This window comes from Dendrobates tinctorius, unplaced genomic scaffold (assembly GCF_039654945.1).
Source record: "Dendrobates tinctorius isolate UK_male_01 unplaced genomic scaffold, ASM3965494v1 ptg000293l, whole genome shotgun sequence".
NCBI classification, from domain to species: Eukaryota; Metazoa; Chordata; class Amphibia; order Anura; family Dendrobatidae; genus Dendrobates; species Dendrobates tinctorius.
In genome coordinates, this window is record NW_027361960.1 from 19,078,178 (window position 1) to 19,104,183 (window position 26,006).

General features: G+C 43.7%; 1 protein-coding gene across 3 annotated transcripts in view; it reads right to left on the reverse strand.

Moving 5' to 3' along the window:
• PACRG (parkin coregulated) overlaps positions 1-26,006 on the reverse strand; it is a 792,905-nt gene that overhangs the window by 93,623 nt on the left and 673,276 nt on the right. The window contains exon 5 of one of the 3 annotated variants that reach the window (XM_073560175.1): positions 18,621-18,773. The exons of the other annotated variants lie outside the window; for them this stretch is intronic. Coding sequence (XP_073416276.1) covers positions 18,745-18,773 — 29 coding nt within the window. The 3' untranslated portion in view covers positions 18,621-18,744. Of the gene's footprint in view, positions 1-18,620; positions 18,774-26,006 lie in introns of those variants that run through there. 3 annotated transcript variants of the gene reach the window in all.

Sequence of the window (26,006 nt, forward strand, 5' to 3'; positions counted from 1 at the left end):
GTCTGATGACTATAAAAAGGAGATGAAGACCCTCATTAAGAGGGGATTGGATTTGGGGATTCTAAATAAACAGGAATTTGTATTCATTGATACCCCACAACCACGTATACCTTTTTTCTACTATCTACCAAAAATGCACAAGAGTTTAAATAACCCCCCAGGGAGACCAATTATTTCCGGCATCCAATGTCTAACGGCAAATATGTCTAAATACTGTATGTGGACTGCCACTTACAAAGAGTAGTTCCTTTGCTACCCTCGCATTTAAAAGGTGGCAAGCAAATTTTAAATAATATGCAATGGCAGGAGTATTTTATTCTGGGAACATTAGATATAACTTCACTTTATACAGTGATCCAACATGAAAGGGGTCTGGAAACAGCCACGCACTTTTTAAATAAATTTACCACACTACCTCAGGACCAAATCTCTTTTATATCGGAATGTATGCAGTTTATTTTAAAGCGCAAATATTTCCAGTATGGGGCCCACTACTACTCCCAGCAATGGGGGATGGCCATGGGCACCAGGTTCGCACCCAGCTACGCCAATCTTTATGTGGGGGGATGGGAGGAACAAACCATCTATGCCAATGGGGTGCTGCGTGCGAATCTGGTCCTATGGCGCCGCTTCATAGATGATGTGTTTTTTATATGGTCTGATGGCCCGGAGACACTTGCAGAATTATTAATTGATATTAATAAAAATGATTATTCTTTAAATTTTACGGGAACCACCAGCACAGAGTCGATTAATTTTTTGGATTTAAATATTTTTATTGACAATGGACTGGTTCATACACGCACATACCATAAACCAACTGATTGTAACAATTACATTTCTATGGATAGCCGCCATTTACCACACTGGCTGATTAATGTCGCCAAAAAGCCAATTTATTCGTGCTCATAGGAATTGTCCTAGAGACCAAGACTACCGTACTGAAATAGAGTTTTTAATCACTAAATTCAAAAGTAGGGGTTATGACGAACAATTCCTTACTGAAGAAAGTGCCAGAGTACAGGAAAGACCAAGGGAAACCCTAATTCAGGATAAAGACAAAAGTAATGATGATCAAGTGGATAAAAATGAGGATCAACATTTTGATTTTTCCATCATAACCCAATATAATGCAAACACCCATATCCTCCGTAACATCGTGAAGAAACATTGGGAAATATTAAAAGAGGATAAAACAATAGGGGAATTATTACCCGTGCATCCAAAATTTATATATAGAAAAGCAAAGAATTTGGGGTACCTTGTAGCGTCATCTAATCAACATAATATGAGAACAGGATGCAAAAAAACTTCTTGAATGAACCTGGCTTTTATCCATGTTGCAGATGCAAAACTTGCAAAACCCTGAAAACCATAAAACAATATACTGTGTCCAATACAAATATGGAATTTGTTATTCGTGATCATATTTCATGTAACACAGCAGGGGTTATTTATGTATTGAAATGTCCTTGTGGGAAATTATATGTGGGGAGGACCAAGCGCCAATTGAGCGTATGGATAAATGAACATCTAAGAAACATAAGACACAAGTTTAGTGGACACCCACTGTCAAAGCATTTTGCAGACTAACACACGGGATCCATTGCAGGTGCTATCATTACCGGGTTACAAATTGTCCGGAAAGATTGTAGGAGAGGGGATTTTATTAAGAAAATGTCCCGTGCTGAAAGCCAATGGATTTTTAATTTGGATTCCCAAATCCCAAGGGGACTTAACTCAGAAGTTGAACTCTTTGCGTTCAATTAGAAATAAGGACAGTGCCCAATGGGTTAATATACTAAGATCTGAACCGCCGGTTTAAAAGATGATTATTCCTATGACGGACCATCCCTGATGAAGGAAGCCATGTACTTCCGAAACAGGTAGGAAGGAATTGGTTTGTGCTACTCGCTGGATTCAACCATGTGACTTTTGATGTCACGAAGGTCCTGTAGCTTCCCTGCAGCCGGCGGCACAATGCTGAGAATCGCGCTGTGAAGAACGCTGGCGCAACGAGGGAGCAGTGAGTAACCAAAAGACTGTCACCGGCCGGGACAGTTCTCTAATTATTATCTATTGGAAGTAACATACTGTTGCTCTCTTTCTAAGAAATATACAGTTTCTGGTGCCCTTAATAATCATAAATAACCAGAAATGTTTTTACCAGCTAAACACTTCATTTTTTCCCAAACTGTTTGCCTAAATTATAGCTTTTAACAACACTATTCTTGTCTGAATTGCAGACCTTCTCTGTCTCCTGACCTTACCTAGTTCAACTTTGGCTTCATACATTAGTTTGTGCATGCTACTTTTGACTAGTGGCATTTTCCTCTCTTCCACATTTTAGTTCTACTTTTTGTTTGTTTGTCATCCTTTGTACGATTTGTCTCTGTTTCATCCATTGTTGCTGCACTTGATGGATGTTTGTGACTATGAACCTTTAGTTGTTGCCAGCAGTCACTCACATTACTACATTACCCTTTGTCACGCTCACGCCTTGGCTGATTGGCGCGAGCCGGGGCGTTGTGGCCCCACTGTGCCACAGACCAGACTACCCTGGAAGGGGCGTGACTATGAAAGCTGCCTTGGTCTTCTCTGGAGCCTCCAATGGTGAGGTCAGGGTTGTGCGGCAGGCCGGTGCCAGGTGCCATTCCAGGGTGGTGTCTGGCTGTTTCTGCTGATCCCACTCAGTGACAAGTCACTTGGACAGGTGCAACTGACACAGGGCAAGCAGGCATGGGTGAGACACAGGGCAAGCAGGCACGGCTGAGACACAGGGCAAGCAGGCACGGCTTAAAACATTGGCAGGCAGGCACGGCTTGGAGACACAGGGCAGGCAGGCACAGCTTGAGACACAGGGCAGGCATGGCTTGAGACACAGAGCAGGCAGGTACAGCTTGAGACACAGGGCAGGCAGGCATGGCTTGAGACACAGGGCAGGCAGGTGTGGTGTACGAAGGAGCAAGTAGGGACCAGTTAAACACAGCAGGAGCGGGTACTGTCTGAAAGGAATGGAATATGGAGGAACAGGTAGTGTCCTGTTCAAATAGGAGGTGCAGGTATGGGTACTGATAGGAGGGAGTGGAATATGACGGGACAGGTTTGGACCTGTTCACACGGGAGAAGCAGGTATGGATACAGGCAGGAGTGCGGAGTAGGTGGAGCCGCAGGAGTGCGGAGTAGGCAGAGCCGCAAGATAACGGAGAAGGCAGAGCCGCAGGAGAGCAGAGTAGGTGGAGCTGCAGTAGTGCAGAGTAGGCAGAGCCACAGGAGTGTGGGGGAGGCAGAGCCGCAGGAGTGCGGAGCAGGCGGAGCCACAGGAGTGCGGAGCAGGCGGAGCCACAGGAGTGTGGAGCAGGCGGAGCTGCAAGGGTGCAGAGCAGGTGGAGCTGCAAGGGTGCAGAACAGGCAGAGCTGCAAGGGTGCAGAACAGGCAGAGATGCAAGGGTGCAGAGCAGGCGGAGCTGCAACGGTGCAGAGCAGGCAGAGATGCAAGGATGCAGAGCAGGCAAAGCTGTGAGGGTGCAGAGCAGGCAGAGCTGCGAGGGTGCAGAGCAGGCAGGGAGGACACAGTGAAATACACAGCAGGGAAAGAAGCCAAAGACAAGCAGGCAGAGGTAGGAGAGAGTTCAGAAAAAATACAGGGACAAAGACTCAAGGACCAGGATATTCTGCCTCCTTGAGGGTGGACAGAGGTATTAAGCAAGACAAGGTCAGGAGCTATAGCACAGAGACCAGGATATTCTGCCTCCTGGAGGGCAGACAGACAGGCACAAGACAAAGCTAGGAGTGTAGCCTCCAGAGAAGGAGAACTACAGAACAGGGCCTGGCTTAATCAGCAGCAAAACACTAACTGAGTTTAGACATTGCTCTGGCAATGTTCCAGTGGGTGGGGAAGCCCTAAATAGTAGAGGGCTCTTGGTAATTGTTCAGGGACACATTAGCCAGGTGCACCCTGACTCCATAAGAAGCAGAGAGTTCAGGCGCCGCCCCCTATACACACAGTCAGGAAACATGAACATAGCAGACAGGAGACAATGCAAGGAGCTGGTGGCAGAGAGAAATCACAGCATGACCTGGAGCAGTGAGCAAGTTGGTGAGTTGGGAATGGAAGGTCATGCAGCGATGCCAGCAGGGTTGTTACACCCTTTCTTTGTTCCATCATTATTTGCATAGTACAATTATTCAAACTGAAGTCAAAAGAAAAGTGAATCCTTCATTTAAGTGTTAAACACATGGAACCAGCTTCTAGGATGAGGAAGTTGGTGGTGTTCCACTTGGTCCTCCAACATCATGGTTCCCACTGCTTTAATTTCCAAACTCATTCTCCTTCTTTACCTTTCTTCAGTGGAGGAAGACATTTTTCATGCTCTCCAAACTCCTTTGTCCATGCATTTTATTTATTTTTCTTTTTTTGATTGAAATTTAATAAAGTAAAATAAATTCATCAAGCACCACTGACTGTACACCTGAATGAGTCTGCTTTAACTTCAATTCTTACTACTTGAACTGTTTCTTAAAAAAATCCATTACAACTCTTCCTGTATGTAGTACACATATCACAATTGGTGATTGTATACATAAAAATGTATTTTAACTCACATTTAGTAGAATGTAAGTCCGCAAGGACAGGGTCCTCTCCCCTCTGTATCAGTCTGTGATTGTTAGTTTGTTTACTGTAAGTGATACCTGTAATTTGTATGTAACCCCTTCTCATGTACAGCACCATGGAATTAATGGTGCTATATAAATAAATAATAATAACAATATTTTCGAACAGTATAAAACGAAATAAATGTCCACTTGTTTTCCTCTTTTGCTTGTTTGTAAAAGTAATAATTAATTCGAAAAACTAAACACAATAACCGTTTGCCTTTAGTTTGTAATATGGTCACATCTCAGTTAATTCTCTATAAATATAAACTACTTGAGTCCTATTTTTTATCTAAAAACAAAGAGCCAGTAAATCAAGACAATTTCTAAGACAATTATGCTTTAAACAAGCTATCAAAAATGCTATGTAAAATTCTGCAGCAATTTGCAATTCATGATTGGGTCCAATTTGAATGTTGGTTTGGATCTAAACTAATTTCAACAGAAATGAAACCTTTCCCTAAATATTGGCAGACATCCTCACTCTAAGAAGCAATTAGAAAAAGAAAAAGGTTTTAAAGTAATTGAAGATTTCATAGGTTACTAATGCAAATCCAAGGCCGCATTTTGCCGCTACATTAAACAGTCACCGAATACACAAGGTACAGTTAAAATTGAACTTACCAGGAAAAGTAGAAATATTTATTCAACGTGAATACCCTTCATTTTAACATACTGCCCAGATATTATACAAATGGCAACAGTATGCTAAAAAAGAATAGTAAGCTAGACAACATACAGCTACACAGAACTGTAACTTTGAATGTTACATGTAACTATATCATATATTATCTTGAGTTTATATTCACCATCACAATAAATCATCCTTTGTCAAAATACTGCTTATAGTGACAATTTCTAAAAAAGCATTGCTTTTACAAGTGTATAACATAGCCACAGTATACCCTATGATGTTTAAGGTTAGGTGTAAAAAACATATACAGTACATGGTATTTGTGTATTAAGACCCCCAAACACATTTGATGAATGTTGACAGAACCCAACAATTTTGATGGGACTGGGGAACCATCTGTTGTTTGGGGGGGGGCTACTGTCTCTCAACCATCCAATGATGCCAAGGTAGAGAAGGATCAGGGTGTTCAAATTTCAATGGCCAATTGTTTTGTTTTGAGGGCAGATAAGGTGTCTGGCACTAGCTTTTTCTTTTTTCCCACCACTGAAAACATATGAATGCTCTGGTAAGTTGACAGAGATAGTTGTCTGTTGCAAAAAGGACTAGTAACTATGTCACGTGAATGGTCAGCTTTTACCCCTTTCTGACATCTGACGTAATATTCTGTCCATGTGACCTGGGCCTATCTGATCAGGTATGGAATATTATGCTATCATGATCGGCTGCACACACGTGGGGTGCGCGGGCAATTGCCGCTGGGTGTCAGCAGATTCTGACAGATGACACCCAGCACTAGGTGCCAGGAGTGGTCATAGACCACTCCCAGCACTTTAACCCCCAAAATGCTACGATCAAACACAATCGCATCATTCCGGAAGCCGGCAGAGGGATGCCTTTGGATCGGAGACCCCATGGAATGTCCCGATCGCTGCCATGGTGACCCGATGTTGTCATGACAACATCCGGGTCACCAGACCTAGCAAACTTGCTGATCATGCGCAGTACATGATCAGCAAGTCTCTCTGTCAGCGCAGAGCTGACAGTTTCTATAGCATGCAGATGCTGCTGCATTTCCATGCTATAGAAGCGATCAGCCTGCAAAAAATGATTGTCCCATAGTGGGACAAAGTAAAAAAGTTAGAAGAAAAATTTTTTTAAAAAAATTGTAAAAATATTTTTTTTAAAAATCAAAAATTAATATAAAAATCAATATATTCTATCTTTAAATAAATATTTGAATGAAAAAAATCTAAACAATAATGTACACATATTTGGTATTGCCGCATCCGCAACGACCCGACCTATAAAATTGTCCCACTAGTTAACCCCTTTTGTGAACATCATAAAAAAGGCAAAAAACAATGCTCTATCAGCATACCACCGAACAAAAAGAGGAATAACACGTGATCAAAAAGACGGATATAAATAAACATGGTACCGCTGAAAACGTCATCTTGTCCCGCAAAAAACAAGCCATGATACAGCTCCATCAGCGGAAAAATAAAAATATTATAGCTCTCAGAATAAAGTGATGCAAAAATAATTATTTTTTCTATAAAATAGTTTTTATTGTATAAAAAAGTGCCAAAACATACAAAATGATATAAATGAGGTATCCCTGTAATCGTACTGAGTACTGACCCATAAAATAAAACTGCTTTACAATTTTACCACACTCAGAAGAGTATAAACCCCCCAAAAAGAAATTCATGTATTGCTGGTTTTTGTTCATTCTGCCTCCCAAAAATCGGAATAGAAAGTAATCAAAAAATGTCATGTGCCCAAAAATGGTACCAATGAATACACTTATCAGCCACTCCTGCTTTCACTGTTATTAGCAGCAGCAGGGGTAGGCTGATGGGAGTAATAGTCCCATCAGCCGACGCCTACTGTCTCTTTTTATCACTTAAATATAACTCATCATTCTCTCCTGCTCGTGCTGATCACCAGCAGAGCAGGGGAGAATGATGAGAGCCATGTTCAGCATTGGAGAACAGCACTTACTGTAACACTTCCTCCCTGGTGCCAATGCGTGTCACATGGATGACATCCATGTGTGTTATGCGTTTGCAAGGGCCATGTCAGTAATCTGTGACCACTGGATGGATGGCCTTCAAATCTTCTTACCTCCCGGAATTTCTGACTTTTCTTTTGATTAACCAAGATGGGACAACATCATGTGTGCATCACACTGCCATGATGATGTTGTGCCAGAAGAGGGGCTAGGAATTCTGGGAGGTAAAGAGATCCAAATGCCTCCCATCCAGTTATCACAGATTATTGACCCGGCCAAAGGCCTAGAATCCTTCAAATCACTTCTCCCATCTCTAGTTACGGGTATTGAACCTACAAATCTTTAGATGAGGAATTTTTTGGGGTAACACACAGCTAGATCTACATGACTAGATTGAAAATATATAAATAGAATACACATAATCCTCTTAGAATGGTTGAATGCAATTTTCCGAAATGAAATTTCTTGATATGGTACCCCCCTCCCTCAGCCAGAGAAGAGATAAAATAACCATCCCATCTATTTACTACAGGTTCAACCAGTTAAAGGTTTAGATAGATGTTTTTACAGATGTACTCCTATTGTGTATGGCCGCAATGGACAATGGATTCTCAAGGACTTCCACTTATAACTGTACCAACATAATTGAGTATGCATACTTGTAGCATGTACATCATGACCATGATGTCTATCTTATCTCTTTTTCAAAAAGACAATCACAATTATTTATGCTGCACTAATGTCAAGGTATGTGACAAAGTTTTTACAACACATGATTTTTTTTAGGTGCTGTATATTTGTAATTCAACCATAACATTTTATCTACCTTAATTGGCTGCTTTGTTTCTCTATTTGGTTTATCACATTTCAAGTTTTATTACTAGCAAGATCATTAAAAAATAACACTTTTTATAGCCTCGAAATGCTGGCATTGATGTAGGCTGCATGAGAAAGTGACTTTGAAAAATAAAACCTGTATACTGTAATTATAGAAGCGCAAATTAATAATCCAAATTATTCATTCAATTGTGTGAAGACATGGTGCAAGCTGTTCAGCATAAAACCTAATAATAGAAGATATAAAAAAGCATAATATATAGTCTATTTACCATCGGGTAAAAGCACAATCTGACAATATCACCAAACCATTGTGACCTGACAAGAAAACATTCCTATCAAATAGCTAATTTTGTTGGGATAGAGAGCAGGTGGCTTTCTGCGATATTTCATTTTATATTTGATACAGATAAAGAAATCAAATGAATGGAAAGCGGTTAAGTAAAAGGATAGAGGTGGTTATGGATAATATGTGTGAATATTGTAGAAAAAAGGTGCAGAGGGATGATTTACTAAACCAAGGTCACTCACAACTCAATGACAAAGTACTAGCTCACATACAGTAAGTTAGAGAGCATGTACGGTACATACTAGTCTTACAGGGCTATCAGATTTAGTAAAAAAAGGTGGGAATTTATCTTACCAGTAGTATGGATGACTGAGTGCTGAAATTCTAACCTAACCTAAAAATGTTTCCTAGGTGTGGGAGAAAACTGGGAAAACCAAGTGGGAGGCAAAACTATATTAAATGCAGCTGCCAATTTTAACCCTTTAGAAAGGGGAGACACTGACCTGCTTTACAAAGGATGTTTTCTTATAACCGTCATTTTTGCATTTGTGATATACATCTACTCATAAGCAGATATGGAAAGTAACTATAAAAAGTATCAATTAAACTTTGCTAGAAAATGTAACAAATTCAACTGGCATTACATAGTCAATGTGGTTTCTGTAACTGTTTTACATATGCACCTCTTCACGACCTTTGACATACATGTTCATCAAATGTTGTGTCCCTGCCTTTGATGTGGGCTTAAACGCTGAGCCTGCATCTTTCCCTGCACATGATGGCTGATATAATCAGCCATCATGTGCCTTTAACAACCACGGGTGGAGCTTTGCTCCGCCCACGGATGTTAACCTGATAAAGGCAATTAACTTACACTGGCAGGGGGGGAATGTCATTCCACCTACCCATCAGCGCGCCCGTGACTTTATCATGGGGGGGCCATTGGGTTACCATAACAGCTGGGTTCTGGTGATGATCCCTATACCTGTCTTAATGATACTTCTTTGAAAGCCAGTGTTTAGCTGGTGTTCATAGGAGAACATGATTTTCGCTATACATAGCAGAGAATTATCTATAGCATAAGTGATCAGAAGATCGCAACTCCTAAGGCTAGTTTCACATTTGCGCTTTATAGCGCAGCGACGGCCTGCGCATGGCCAGCCGCTAAGCCCCACCCCCTGCCGGCTCCCTGCCTGCCCCTTCCGTTCATTGCCGCCTTCTAGCGCACTTGGGCGCTTGCGATCTGCGCACCCTATCTTTAGCATAGGGTGCGCAGATCGTGCGCTGGCCGTGCGCTAGCAGGATCGCACTTTTGAAGGTGCGCCGTGTGAGCCGAAATGCAACATGCTGCGTTCAGCGCACACGGGCGCACCTTCAAAAGTGCGCAGCGCACGGCAAAATCCTGCTAGCGCACGGCCAGCGCACGATCTGCGCACCCTATGCTAAAGATAGGGTGTGCAGATCGCAAGCGCCCAAGTGTGCTAGAAGGCGGCGATGACCGGAAGGGGCGGGAAGGGAGCCGGCAGGGGGCGGGGCTTAGCGGCGGCTGTGTGCAGGCCGTCGCTGCGCTATAAAGCGCAAATGTGATACTAGCCTAAGAGGACTATTAAACACAGTAAAAAGTAAAAAAAAAGTTTTAAAAAATATAAAAAAATAGAAAAATGCAAAAATTCTAATCAACCTCCTTTTGCCCCATTAAAAATAAAACAATTAATAAAATATACACATATTTGGTATTATTTTTTTTTTTTTTTTTTTTTTTTATTCATTTCATTGTGCATTCAGTGCATATAGGGGTGTGACCGCCCTTTTTCTGAGCTGGGAAAGCCATCCAGTCTGGCCTAAGCTGTTACAAGTGGTTCAGCCGCTCGACCCTTATTCACATTCACGCCACTTGGCAAGTGATAAGGTTTTAAATACTAGAGTAGGGACTGTCCCACAAGGGTTGCCGTGACGTGGCGGGATGGCTTGTACATTATTTTGATCAAAATTATGTTTACTAAATACCCTTATTATTATTATTACCTTTATGCATTATTTGCAGTATATTTTTTACTTTTAGTTCAGGATATTTGTGTTTTTTGCTTTCTGTTTTCTCTGGTTAATGGTCATGTGTTAAGATGCACTTACATTGTGCATACACATTAACTTACTTGTCTCAGTTCAGATTTGTTTTTTATTCATTTCATTGTGCATTCAGTGCATATAGGGGTGTGACCGCCCTTTTTCTGAGCTGGGAAAGCCATCCAGTCTGGCCTAAGCTGTTACAAGTGGTTCAGCCGCTCGACCCTTATTCACATTCACACCACTTGGCAAGTGATAAGGTTTTAAATACTAGAGTAGGGACTGTCCCACAAGGGTTGCCGTGACGTGGCGGGATGACTTGTACATTATTTTGATCAAAATTATGTTTACTAAATACCCTTATTATTATTATTACCTTTATGCATTATTTGCAGTATATTTTTTACTTTTAGTTCAGGATATTTGTGTTTTTTGCTTTCTGTTTTCACATATTTGGTATTGCTGCATTAGTAAAAGTCTGATCCATCAAAATATAAAGTAAATTTATCCAATCGGTAAATGGCATGATGAGAAAAAAAATTATGTTTTTTTGGCCACGGCAACATTGCAATAAAATTTAATAAGACTTGAGCAAAACATTGTATGTACCCCAAAATGCTATCAGTAAAAACATCAGCTCAGAACGCAAAAAATAAGCCATCACCCAGCCCCGTATCCCGAAAAATGAAAATGTTACAGGTCTCAAAAAATGGCATCACAAGCAAAATTATTTTTTATACAAATTTCTGATTTTTTTTCATCACTTAATAATAATAAAATAAAGACTAGACATGTTTAATATCTGCATAATTGCACTGGTCTGAAGAATCCTATTGGCAGTTTTACATACAGTGAACATGGTAAATAGAAAAAAAAAAAAAATTGTGGAATTGAAAGGAATTTCAACACACTTGAATTTTTTTATCTGCTTTCTTGTACATTATATGACAAAATGAATGGTGCCATTCAAGGGTACGACTCATTTTGCCAAAAACGCGCCCTCATATGGCTATGGATATGGAAAAGTAGAAAAGTTATGACTCCTGGAAGAAAGGGAGTAAAAAATGAAAAAAAAAAAAAACAGTAAAGGGGTTTCATATGCTGAGGTCCCCGATTAAATAGAGTTTGTATGGTGTTTTTGCCCTATGAAATCTTCCTATTTGTGGTGTGCTGCCATAGGAGAATTACAGTGCAGAGTCGTGGGCTGGGCTGGGGGGTGGTCCCTCTGTATACCGCACAAAGACGTCACAGACAAAAGATGGAGGCAGGTTTCGGGTACAACAGGTCCAAGTTTATTCCTCACCGTCCGACTGACGGCCTCAGCAGTACACCATAATACCTTCAGGGCCTTTCGTTTCCAGGCCTTGCTACACACACCATACTTTTTCACCAGGGATGTAAACACACGTACCGTCCCTTTTTTCACTTAGCGACGATCCTGTCAGCACAGTCACTGTGGCCGCCTTAGGCTCGTACACCATCAGCACTTTTACTGGTCAGTTTTCGTCTTCAATACGGTATGATTTTCCCCGGGGCCTCGTCTGTACTGCGGTACTTCATGTCAGGACCACCCCCCTGACTTTCTCTTTCCTCAGTCCCCTGGTTTGGCTCTCCTCACAGCACATAAACTGTCACAGACTCCTGGTCTCTTGAGCACCTCCCGGAGACAAGGACTTTCTGGAACCCTCCTGTCAAATTTATAACTTTCCCGGTTCCCTGTAACTCCGCCCCCCATGACCAACGGTTTCTAAAGCCCTAAGCTGCTGTCAAGTCCTGAAATTACACTCCTCCCTGCCATCTAGTGGTCAACCCAAGGTACTGCACGTCACCTACACTTTCCTAGCTGTTTCCCCACTGTCATAACTGCTATCTGCCTAAAATGTGCAAACTCTCCTTCCTACATGCTGACAAGTCCGTCCGTCAGGTCACCTTCCCTACACTGCCATAGGAGAATTACATTGTAAGCCCCAATGGGAACAGGGACTTCCTCTTGTAACATGCAAACAGCAAACTAAAGCATTCCATCAATTTCAATATTTATCTCCTGAAACTACACAAAGGCATATGACAGTGTCTTGGATATTTATTACATACTAGTACGCATTAGCTCAGAGAAAATATAAAAAAAAGAGCAGTGACATAAATTAACAGGGAGCCCACTATGCGTGAGAACATAATTACCTTTCGTTATAAAGTAGCTTCCTGGCTCTCATCTGCAATCATAGACAACCAGAAGAGCTGGATGGACTTTGTTGCCAGAGGCTACATTCCATATTTATTAAGAAGCTCTTGGAGTGTTAGCTTCTAATTCATTCATGACATTGAAATGATATTATAATGTATATGCCATTTAGCCAGTGCGACTGTGGGATGCAGCAGCATAACATTTTGTGAGGTAAACATCATTAAACACATGAAGGATTTTTTTTCTTTATTTTCATGCGTTTTTCAAGAAGGGACAGAGGAGATCCCAAGGGAAAATAGATGTTTGCATTGTAGAATTATTTTATAATGTTCCGAGTAGATAAATTGTATCTCATAACTGAGATACCTCATTTACTGATTCTCTAAACAAATCAGATAATTGAATTTTCTATCTAATTGCTGTTATGATTACGATTATAATAATGATAATTAATAAGAATAATAACATTGGCGTTTCTCATCAAGCAGGAGAGAATGAAAAGTGAGTTAACTCCTATATTCCCCTCTAGGGGCCTGTGCACACACGATGGGCAAACACCACTGTTGATCTCATTGTGATTTACATCAGCCTTCAGCCGCATCATAAACTGACATGTTGCGGAGTTTAACACTACGGCGCAGGACAATGCAGAGTGCAGATTTTTAATCTAGTGTGTAGATGAAATGGGAAATCTCACACACAATGCTGCTACTGTAATACACATATTTTCCCAAATGCCCCATGTGCACTTACCCTAATGCTGGATGAGTAAAATGTTGTTATATTAAGGACTAAAATTGGTGTTTCTCACTCTTAGTAAATAAAAAATAAACCCCATATTCAAGACCCACAAATCTGATAGCTCTATACATGTAAAGCAACAGTTATACTTATCATGAACCCTAGAAAGCCAAATCACTAAAGATCTATAAAAAAAAATATATATATATATTTAATGCAAGATTAAAATAATTATGAACGGTATTAAAATATATGCAGTGCACAGCATAAATAAGTACATTCCAACAGATTTGTCATAAAACCTTTAGTTTCCTAAGAATCAACATTTTCTGTCGTACACAATACTACGGAACACTCCCACAAATGCGAGCCATTAATTGCAAACAAGAGTTGTTATTTTGCCCACCCAAAAAAAGTAATTTTCCTAACAAATTCATTCATGACCAATCCATTTTAAAAAAATGAGTACACACCAATCAAACAATAATTTAACCACAGGTGAGTTTACAGGGAACCTGTCACCAGAAGTAACGCTGTTAACCTGCAGATATGCAGTTAATCTGCAGATTAACAGCATTATCATGCTGCCTGGTGCCTGCACGTAACCAAATGCAGTGGGGAGAAAATTAACTTTATTCTCTCAGCCAGCATTTGATATTCAGTCATGGAGGTGGGGGCGACACTGGTTCAGTCAACACTCTGAGTATACAGAGCACACATTGTAACAGAGACCCCGGCCGTGACTGACATTGGCTCTACAGGTGTTTAACAGACAATTGACTATAAAAGGGTATTAACAAAATAAATCCCTTCCAATTTCATACTGTCATGAATGGCACCACATAGAAGAGAAATGTCACAAGATCTAAGAAACAAAATACTGTAATTTCTTTACACAACAAAGGTCAAGGATGCAAGAAAATATGCAAAGCTTTACTTATCAGTCACAATACTGTAGTAAAAGTGTTACAAAAAATTTACAAAGATGGAAATGCAAACATCCCATAGATTCTTCCAGGCCGACAATGGAAGTTAACACATAAATAGGAAGTGTTTTGAAGAGAAGTGTTGAAGAAAATCAAGTTCACTTCAGTTACTTAAAGAAGTATAAAGCCAAACCGGGGTGAGTGTTTATGGTGACAATATACAGCGTAAATTTTAGAGGAATGGCAGACATGGGTGTCATCCATAATAATAATAATAATAAATTTTATTTTTATAGCGCCGACATATTCCGCAGCACTTTACATTTCAGAGGGGATTTGTACAGACAATAGACATTACAGCATAACAATAATCACATACAGTAGATTATAACAAATACCAAGAGGAGTGAGGGCCCTGCTCGCAAGCTTACAGTCTATGAGGAAAGAGGTAGACACGAAAGGTGGGTGGTAACAGTTGCCCTGATTGTATGGACCAGCCATAATGTTAAGTGTGTAACAGTAAAGACACAGAGGGCTAATGGATGCATAAAGCATGTGGGAACATGATGCTGGGAACCTGGTTATGGTAAAACTTTTGGCTCTGCCACACAGGGATAGGTTAGGTTAATGTGTTGAGGCGATAGGCCAGTCTGAATAAATGCGTTTTCAGGACACGCTTAAAATTGTGGGGATTGGGGACTAATCGTATTGACCTGGGAAGTGCATTCCAAAGAATTGGTGCGGCACGTGTAAAGTCTTGGAGACGGGAGTGGGAGGTTCTGATTATTGAGGATGCTAACCTCAGGTCATCAGCAGAACGGAGGGCGCGGGTAGGGTGGTATACTGAAACAAGGGAGGAGATGTAGGGTGGTGCTGAGCCATGAAGGGCTTTGTGGGTGAGGGTAATAAGTTTATACTGAATTCTGGAGTGGATGGGTAGCCAGTGTAATGACTGGCACAAGGTAGAGGCATCGGTGTAACGATTGGTGAGGAATATGATCCTGGCTGCAGCATTCAAGACAGATTGGAGAGGGGAGAGTTTGGTAAGAGGGAGACCGATTAGAAGAGAGTTACAATAGTCGAGACGAGAATGAATAAGAGAAACAGTAAGAGTTTTTGCAGAGTCAAAAGTAAGAAAAGGTCGAATTCTAGAAATGTTTTTGAGGTGCAGATGACAAGAGCGAGCCAGTGATCGAATGTGGGGGGCAAAGGAAAGCTCGGAATCAAGTATGACCCCAAGACAGCGGGCATGTTGCTGGGGAGTAATAGTGGAACCACACACGGAAATGGCAATGTCGGGTGTAGGTACATTAGTAGCGGGAGGAAACACAAGGAGTTCAGTCTTTGACAGGTTCAGTTTCAGATATAGTGAGGACATGATATTAGACACAGCGTTTAGACAATCGCCAGTGTTTTCTAGAAAGGCTGGCGTGATGTCAGGAGAAGAAGCGTATAATTGGGTGTCATCAGCATAGAGATGGTACTGGAAACCAAATCTACTGATTGTTTGACCAATAGGGGCAGTGTACAAGGAGAAGAGGAGGGGGCCTAGAACCGATCCTTGAGGAACCCCAACAGTAAGGGGAAGGTGAGAGGAGGAGGAACCGGCAAAAGAAACAGTAAAGGAGCGGTCGGAGAGATAGGAGGAGAACCAGGAGAGAACGGTGTCCTTGAGGCCAATGGAATGGAGCATAGTGAGGAGGAGCTGATGATCCACAGTGTCGAATGCTGCAGAGAGATCCAAGAGAATTAGCATGGAGTAATGACCATTTGATTTAGCTGTTAGCAGATCATTAGAGACTTTAGTGAGGGCAGTTTCAGTGGAGTGTAAAGAGTGGAAACCGAATTGGAGAGGGTCGAGAACAGAGTTTTCTGAGAGATAGCGGATAAGACGGGAGTGGACCAGGCGTTCCAGGAGTTTAGAGATGAAGGGAAGATTAGAGACAGGTCTATAGTTAGCGGCACAGTTTTGGTCGAGGGATGGTTTTTTAAGTAGTGGATGTATGATGGCATGCTTAAATGAGGAGGGAAAAATACCAGAAGAGAGAGAGGTTAAATATTTTAGTTAGGTGAGGGGTGACAGCAGGGGAAAGGGACTGGAGGAGATGTGACGGAAATGGGTCACTGGTGCAAGTAGTTGGGCGAGAAGATGCAAGGAGCCTGCTTACTTCTTCTTCTGTGACTGGTTCAAAATCAGAGAGTGAGTTAGATGCAGTGGGGGAGGGAGGACAGTGCATGGTATGAGGGGATTTGGAGATAATTTCCTGTCGGATCTGGTCAATTTTTTCTTTGAAGTAATTGGCCAGATCGTCAGCTCGGAGCTCCGTGGTTGGGGCCTGTACTCTTGGATTGAGTAGAGAATGAAAAGTGTCAAAGAGACGTTTCGGGTTATTGGACAGTGAGATGATGAGGGTGTTGAAATAGGTTTGTTTGGAGAGGTGAAGGGCAGTGTTGTATGTTCTAAGCATAAACTTAAAATGGATGAAATCTTCGTGTAGATTGGATTTTCTCCACAGACGTTCGGCGCACCTGGAGCACCGCTGCAGGAAACGTGTTTGCACCGTGTGCCAGGGTTGTCGCCGTCTGCGTTGTGGTGTTCTATTTATAGGGGGTGCAAATTCATCCAGGGCACTTTGAAGTGTTTCATTGTAATGCTTCAATGCAGAATCAGGACATGAGAGGGAGGAGATAGGGGCCAATGAAGACTGCAAGTTCTTCAGAAGTTTCTGGGTGTTAATGGCCTGTGTGTTTCTATAAGTCTGGACAGTGGGGGTAACCTGAGCAGCCTGGCAGTTCTTTATAGAGAATGAAAGAAGATTGTGGTCAGAGAGCGGGAGAGGGGAGTTTGCAAAATCATCCACTGCACAAAGCCGAGAGAAGACCAAGTCGAGGGAGTTTCCGTCTTCATGCGTTGGAGAATTAGTAAGCTGCGAAAGGCCAAATGAGGAGGTTAGAGATAAAAGGTGAGTAGCAGATGGGGAGAGGGGAAGAGCAATGGGGATGTTGAAATCTCCCATGATGAGGGTAGGGATGTCACAGGAGAGAAAATGTGGAAGCCAAGTGGCAAAATGATCCAGGAACTGATGGGAGGGGCCGGGAGGACGATACACCACCGCCACTCGCATGGAGAAGGGGGTGTAGAGTCTGACGGCATGGACCTCAAAAGAAGGGAAGACAAGTGAGGGTACTTGAGGGATAACCTGAAAGGTACATTTTGGTGATAGGAGCAGACCAACGCCTCCACCAGCTCTATTGTCTGATCTTGGGGTATGAGAGAAGTGTAGTCTCCCATATGAAAGAGCAGCAGCAGCGGTAGTATCTGACTGCTGGATCCAGGTTTCAGTAAGAGCCAGGAGGTTAAGAGAATTAGAAAGGAAGAAGTCATGAATGAAGGAGAGTTTGTTACACACTGAGCGAGAATTCCAAAGTGCACAATTAAGAGAGACAGATGGCATGCAGGGAATATTAATAAGATTAGAGGGGTTTCTGAGTGTAGCAGTGGGGGGGTTTGACTTCCTATAACATGGGGGACCAGGGTTGGGAGCAATGTCTCCTGCAACTAGGAGAAGGAGGATAGAAAGAGTGAGCAGATGGTTAAGTGATTTGTGAGAGCGTCTCTGGTGTTGAATGGTGGGACTGGCTGGATCTGTGCAATTTAACAATGTGAAAAGAGCATGAGTGCTATACATAGGAGAGGAAAGAAGCGAGGTGCCAATATGGATGGAGTGTGGAGAGTTAATGCCAGGGCGGTGGATGTGTGTGAATGCAGCGGCCAGGATAAAAATTACACAAATGCATATGGTATATATTTGTTGTACTCCAAATGTACAGGGAGTAGATGTATATAAATGTCTTACCTGTCTCCTGCCCTGTCTAACTGCCATGTTATAACTGCCAGAAGTACTTTGATACATGTACTTCGATTACATGTGCATAAATGCCACCCCTGCATAAATGCTCCCCCTAGCTAGGTCTGAATATATAGGAGGTTAAGGCTAAGTTTTTTTTTTGTTTTTTTTTGTGGCTCTCTCTGCTCGTTAATCAATCACACTAAATTGAGACACCAGGACCCAATAAAATGTTGTGGTCAAATAAACACATGTCCAGCACTACATGGATCATAAAGCACTTTGAAAAGTTTCTTGACCTCACAACATAAGGGGACAAGCAGAGTAAGTTGAAAAAAACTATATACCAGATATAAGCTTGCAGAGTTGAAAACACATAGATAGCATTCAGGATTAACTGCTTGCTGACATTGAATGGAGACACAGGAGTGGACTCAGAGCAGAGATTGGAAAAGCTGGTTACCAGATATAAGCTTGCAGAGTTGAAAACACATAGATAGCATTCAGGATTAACTGCTTGCTGACATTGAATGGAGACACAGGAGTGGATTCAGAGCAGAGATTGGAAAAGGTGGTTACCTGTATGAAGAGAATAGAGATGCGTGTCACATTCAGCCATGTTATAACTGCCAGGTATCCATGATAGCAGACCATCCATGATAGCAGACTCTCCTAAAGTTCTTTCCCAAAATAGCCCACCTACAATTTGCCAGGGCCCATGAAGGAAAATGTGTACACTACCGTGACTCTATACTTTAGAGTGATGAAACCAAGATAAATTATTTTGGAAATGATGGCTTCAGAACTGTATGGCATTGCAAAGGTGAGCAGTACAAAGAAAAGTGATTTGCCCACAGTGAAACATGGTGGTGGCAGTGTCCTTATGTGGGGCTGCATGCTGGTTTCGAGGACCTACATTTCTTTTATGGTGTCATGATTTCAAAAATGTACTGCCTTATACTGAAAGAGAAGATGCTACCATCACTCTGATCCCTTGGTAGATGTGCACTTTTCTAACATGACAATGATCCAAAATAGATATCTGCTGGATTTCTGAAGAAGAAGAGCGTGAACAAGATTTAGTGGCCAAGTATGTACTCTGATCTGAACCCAATCAAACACTTAGGAGGAATTTTGAAGAGACAAGTTGAGCATCCTCTCCATTCAGCATTAAAGCTCTAAAAAAGGTAGTTTTTGTTGAATGGGAAAATAAAGATGTTGCAATGATGCTATTCTTAAACATCATGGCGGTCATACAAAATACTAGATGTTGTAGCATTTGATGTGGGAGGTATTCATCTTTGCTTCAAATGATGGAAAAAAAGCATAATGTGAATAAGTAAACACACATTAAGGCAGCACACCCCTAATCACCTAATAAAAATCAACCTGCTTGGCTCAAGATGAAACCCAGGTAAATTTTTATTAGGTGTGCACTGGCTCTGTAAGTGTTTATTGCACTTTGTTTTCCATTTATTAGGTGACCCATCTTGATTGTGTAGTGTTATGCATCTGCCTCAGCTAGGCAGGGCTCCATCACCTTTTCTTATTGCTGCTGCCCATTGCTGTGCTCCACGCCAGGTTTTACAAGTCGCTTGGAGTCCTTCCACATCATCATCTATACAAGACCCACTAAGACATACACCTGTTTCTAAGTATTAAGACTCTTAGGTCCTTTTGTTTTATTTTGCATCAGTATCTGCTTCTGCCTGTATTGTCTTGGACTTTCCTGCATCCCGTCTGCCTGCTGCCTAGAGTGCTCCAAGTCCTTGCTGCATACGTGGCTTCCAGCTGCTGCTTCAATGCCAGGAGTCCGTGCGCCCACTCAGACCTGGAGCTTAAGGATCAATCTAACAAGGTAGATTCTCCTCTAAGCAGTTATATATGTTTTTAACCCCATCACGACTGATGACATATAGGTAGGTCATCGGTCAAGTCCACGTCTTTTTGCGGGTTCCAGCTCTGAACCTGCATGCTTCCCTGCACATGACAGCTGATTTGATCAGCTGTCATGTACCCCCTAACAGCTAGAGTTGAGCGACTTTTGGTTTTTTAGGGTCGAGTTTCGTTTCGTGAAACCCGACTTTTCCAAAAGTCGGGTCGAGCAAGATCGGCCGATTATAGGGAAAAGTCGGGGTCGTCCCGAAACACGAAACCCAATGTAAGTCAATGGGGAATAAAAGTCGGCAGTGAGAGGAGGACAGGAAACACACCTACAGTGCTCATTTGAATGCCAAAAGCATCAATTCTTCTTACTTAAGCTTGTCAATCTTAATTAACTTCATAATACAAGTTACGCACTGAAAAATGGGGGTTATTTGGCTAAAGTTGTGGGGGGGTAGGGCTGGCTCCAGGTTTTCATGTGCCCTGGGCGAAAGAGCGCCCCTTTAACACATACCACAACTAATCATGCTCCGATACGGCAGAGAAATAGCGGTATAGTACAATGAAAAATACTTCACTTTTTACATCTCATGACGAGGCCCATCTATTTCTCCATACAGAATCATTGGTCCCATATAATGTTTGAAACAGTATATGATGAGCTCCACATAATGCTACAGTATATGTTGGTCCCCATGGATGAAGCTCCACTGTCTTATGGGCCCAAATAATGCTCCAAACATAATGGGCCCCATTTCTAATGCTCTAGTGTATAATGGGCCCTGTAAATGCTGCTCCAGTGTCTGATGTCCACCTTTGGAATGTTCCAGTGTATGGTGGGCCCCATCTATCATTCTCCAGAGTATAGTGCTCCCCAAAAATTGCTGTCCCAACATTGAAAACAATCAAATAAGTCTCCTCGCTAGGGAATCCCTGTACTAGTCTGGACTCCTCCTCGTCCCCGTCTTCCATCTCACTGCACAGTATTTCAACCTTGCAAGTGCTGTGATCCTGAGCAAGCAGGGGGGGCCCACTCGTTGGCGACGGCACTGGCACAGGGCCCCTGATAGTATGGTGGTGTGTCTGATGGCAGGTGGGCCGAACCTGCACTTTCATCTGCAGCTTCCTCTTTGTCACCGTGTAAGATGGAACTGTATATGGGAAGGGTAACCTGAGTTTCATCAGGGTCAGATTCAGGCCGTGTAGCGTGCGAGGGGAATGTAGTGGTCTGGGTCAATGTACCAGCAGATTCATCGAGCAGTGGCTGGGCATCAGTGCACTTGTGTCGCCCCCAGGAGTACGGTCGCCACAGTGGCATTACCTTCCTCCTAGGGAATGTGATGTCATGCTTGGGAGCAACGAAGGATCTCTCTAGCAGGTTAACTGATTGGGCGGCGTTATTCCCACGAGTCATGACCCTCCAAACAGCTTTCATGAATGCAAAGTGTTTGTTTTACGTGGGCAGTATGGTTGCAAAGCTGAACCTTAAAGGAATGTCCAGAAGGGCACCACCAGGAGTGGAGCCTACGGTTAAATTCGACTCCACCTGGGAAACCTCAACCATGCCAGCTACAGAACAGATGCACACATTGCAAGCTTAATTCCGTTAACGAACGAGACTCCGTCATGCCCCGCGGTCCGAGTCCGGCTTACTAGAGGGACACGTGAGGCTCTGGCACATGAGATTGGCCAATAACTGGTGTGTCATGCCCTTACATGTCCGTGGCTGCATGTGCGCTACACTGAAAAGGCCAGCGTTTGTCGCTTACAGGTGCAGATAACCCGCTGAACAACGTTAGTGATGGGGATCACTGATTACAATTATTACCCGCGAACGATGATTTCCCAGTAAGTGCAGGTCAACCGCAGTTCCGGAATTAGGCCTAACCGTCATTCCTGAAAAAATGAAAAACTTACGTGTGCAAACCACAGGTGCTGTAGCTTGCTTAACAGCTCGCCAGCCGTTCTCACGCCCAGTATGGATTACACGTGATTGCACAAAGGTGAGAAAGGGTACCGTATCCCCGGATAACATGTATGGATAGCGTACACATTCAAAATATATGTCTATACATCAGGAGGCAGGCTCAGACGGTGTTAGGCCCAGTATGGCTTGCACGTGATTGCACAAAGGTGAGAAAGGGTACCGTATCCCCGGATAACATGTTTGGATAGCGTACACATTCAAAATATATGTCTATACATCAGGAGGCAGGCTCAGATGGTGTTAGGCCCAGTATGGATTGCACGTGATTGCACAAAGGTGAGAAAGGGTACCGTATCCCAGGATAACATGTATGGATAGCGTACACATTCATAATATATGTCTATACATCAGGAGGCAGGCTCAGACGGTGTTAGGCCAAGTATGGCTTGCACGTGATTGCGCAAAGGTGAGAAAGGGTACCGTATCCCCGGATAACATGTATGGATAGCGTACACATTCAAAATATATGTCTATACATCAGGAGGCAGGCTCAGACGGTGTTAAGTCCAGTATGGCTTGCACGTGATTGCACAAAGGTGAGAAAGGGTACCGTATCCCCGGATAACATGTATGGATAGCGTACACATTCAAAATATGTCTATACATCAGGAGGCAGGCTCAGACGGTGTCAGGCACAGTATGGATTTGACGGCCCAGACTACACAGCGGAGGAGCAGGGAGAGGTAAAGATTGCAAATGCTGGGGCCCTGCCCAAGCAAGGGGGGCCCACTCGTGGGCGTCGGTACTGGCACTGGGCCCCTCATAGTGCGGCGGTGTGTCTGACGGCGGGTGTGCACCACCACCGTCAGAGACACTTGATTGCACTATGAGGGACCCTCTGCCATTGCCCACGCCCAAGAGTCGGCCTACCCACCTGTCCAGGGCAACGACACTCGCACGGTGTCGTGCGCTAGGTGGTGACCCCTGCCATGGGGGGGAGGCAGCACAGTTAGGGAGTTTTAGAAAGTGGCATATGTTGATGTTGGACATTCAGCTGATGCAAAAGGCGAAATAGGTCAAGTCCCAGGAAGAGGTGGACCAAAGCAAGCCATTTTTCTGTCACCCTATGTGTCATCAGGGGAAGGTGGGACAAAATCCTTGGAAACCCATGCATGGTTCATTTTAATGAAGGTTAGATCATCCACATTTTGGGTTGACAGACGGGTCCTTTTTTCTGTCAGGATTGATCCAGCTGCACTGAAGACTCTTTCCAATAGCACACTTGCAGCTGGGCAAGCGAGCTCCTGTAAGGCATATTGTGCCAATTCAGGCCAGGTGTCCAGTTTAGCGGCCCAATAGTCAAAGGGGAATGACCTGTGTGGGAGAACATCGATATGGGAGGAAAAGTAGTTTGTAACCATAGTTGACAACTGCTGTCTCCTGTCACTTTCCATCGATGCAGTATTACCAGTTGTGTGAGCGGTACTTGAAAAATCAGTCCACAACATTGTCATGAAACCCCTGTCTCCAACGCCACTTCTGCTGTGTGCACCATGAACACCTCTGCCAAGCTGCCCCCGGCCCGTACGGCTCGTGTGAGAACCAGCACCGCTGCTGTGTGCTGGGAATGCCTCAAGCAACCGATTTACCAGAGTTGCTTGTTTATTAGCCAATATTAGGTAAAGGTTCTCCTGTGGCATGATGTTTTGTAATTTGCCTTTATAGCGTGGATCCAGGATGCTGGCCAACCAGTAGTCGTCATCGTTCATCATTTTGGCAATGCGGGGGTCCCTTTTTAGGATCTGCAAGGCATAATCTGACATGTGGGCCAATGTTCCCGGTGTCAATGATGCACTGCGAGTGCTGGGTGGAGGAGCACTTTCTGGCAAATTCACATCCCTCCAGTCACGCACAAACCCTGTACCAGACCTTGCCACGCCAACATTTTCACTTGCCCCACGAGATGCATCCTCCTCCCCTAAGTAATCATCCCCATCATCATCCTCCTCCTCCTCTTCTTCCTCCACCTCGTCCAGGAGAGGTCCCTGAGCAGACAATGGCTGAATGTCATCAAGGATTCCCTCCTCCTCTTCCTCCTCATCAACATTGGCTGCAGACGCCTGCTCCTTAAGGTGCGTCAAAGTTTGCATGAGCAGACGCATAAGTGGGATGCTCATGCTTAGGATAGCGTCGTCTGCGCTTACCAGCCGTGTGCATTCCTCAAAACACTGAAGGACTTTACAGAGGTCTTTCAGCTTCGACCACTGCACACCTGTCAACTCCATGTCTGCTCTCAAAGTGCATGGCCGTGTATCCTCCTACAAATGCATTATGGCCTGCCTCTGCTCGCACAGCCGCTCCACCATGTGCAGGGTGGAGTTCCACCTTGTTGCAATGTCGATAATGAGGCGGTGGTTGGGAAGGTGGAGCAATCGCTGCAGCTTCTGCATACGAACCGAGTGTACAGGCGACCGGCGGACGTGTGCGCACAGTCTTCGCACCTTCTGGAGCAGGGCTGTTAACTCCGGATAATTTTTGAGGAAGCACTGCACCACCAGGTTCAAGGTGTGAGCCAAGCAAGGTATGTGGCTGAGTTTTGAAAGGGCTATGGCTGCCACAAAATTATCACTAACTACCTTGCCTGCCTCAAGATGTACACTGCCCAGCCATGACTCAATTTGTCGCTTCAAGTACTCGGCCAGCACCTCGGCGGTGTGTCTGTCGCCCAAACACATCATCTGCAACACAGCCTGCTGACGCTTTATACTAGCTGCTCGATAGGGGGACACCTCGTGTGCAACAGTGGCAGCTGCAGATGGAGTGCTCGTACGACTGCGCTCTGTGGATGAGCTTTCGCTTCTGGAGGAGGAGGAGGAGGGTCGAACGCATACAGCCAACTGTTTCCTATACCGTGGGCTAGGCAGCACTGTCCCACCACCGCTGTCCCCTGTGGACCCTGCATCCACCACATTAACCCAGTGCGCAGTGATGGACACGTAACGGCCCTGGCCATGCCGACTGGACCATGCATCAGTTGTGAGGTGCACCTTTCCACTCACTGACTGCTTGAGTGCATGGACAATGCGGTCTTTTACATGATGGTGGAGGGCTGGGATGGCTTTGCGAGAGAAGAAGTGGCGAATGGGTAGGTCATAGCGTGGTACTGCATAGGCCATGAGTTCGCGGAAAGCTGCGCTTTCCACCAACCGATAGGGCATCATCTCAAACGAGATTAGTTTGGCAATGTGGGCGTTCAAACCCAGTGTACGCGGATGAGAGACTGAGTACTTTCTTGACCTACTCATAGTGTCTGGGAGGGTGAGCTGGACTTGAGAGCTGCATATGGTGGAAGTAGCGGTGGACAGGGCGGACTGAGAGAGGGTTGATGATGGTGATGGAGTTGGTGTTCTTTCTGATGGCCTAGATTCAGTATTTTGTTGATATAACAGTGGGATTCCCTGACTGCTGTGGCCTTGCAGCGACACCTCAACATTTGCTGCTGTGCTAACCGGTGGGCTTACAGTGGGGGAAACAATGTAGCATTGTTGACTACCTTCTTTGTGATCAGTTGCACATGTGGCACTTGAGGTTTGGTGTTGTGTCCACGCTTGCAAGTGCATGGTGGTTAAATGTCTAAGCATGCAACTGGTATTCAAATTTTTCAGATTTTTCCCTCGGCTAAAGGTCTTTGCGCACTTCTTACAGATAACCTTGGCCTGATCATGAGGATTTTGTTCAAAAAAGTGCCACACTGCACTCTTCCTACTTTAGCAGACATTTTGCGGCCTAGCACGCTGTGATCTTTTGACCCTCTGGACAAGCTGTCCAGCAACTCTTTTGATTTTTGGAACCTGTCTTTGGAGTGCTCCGGGCCTGCCAGATAACAGCTGTTGCGATGTCGATGTCTGCTGTGGATGCTCCTCCTCATCTGAGCTATTGGAAGCAGCACCCTCTTCCCCCAATGGATGCCAATCTGGGTCAACAACTGGGTCATCCATCAC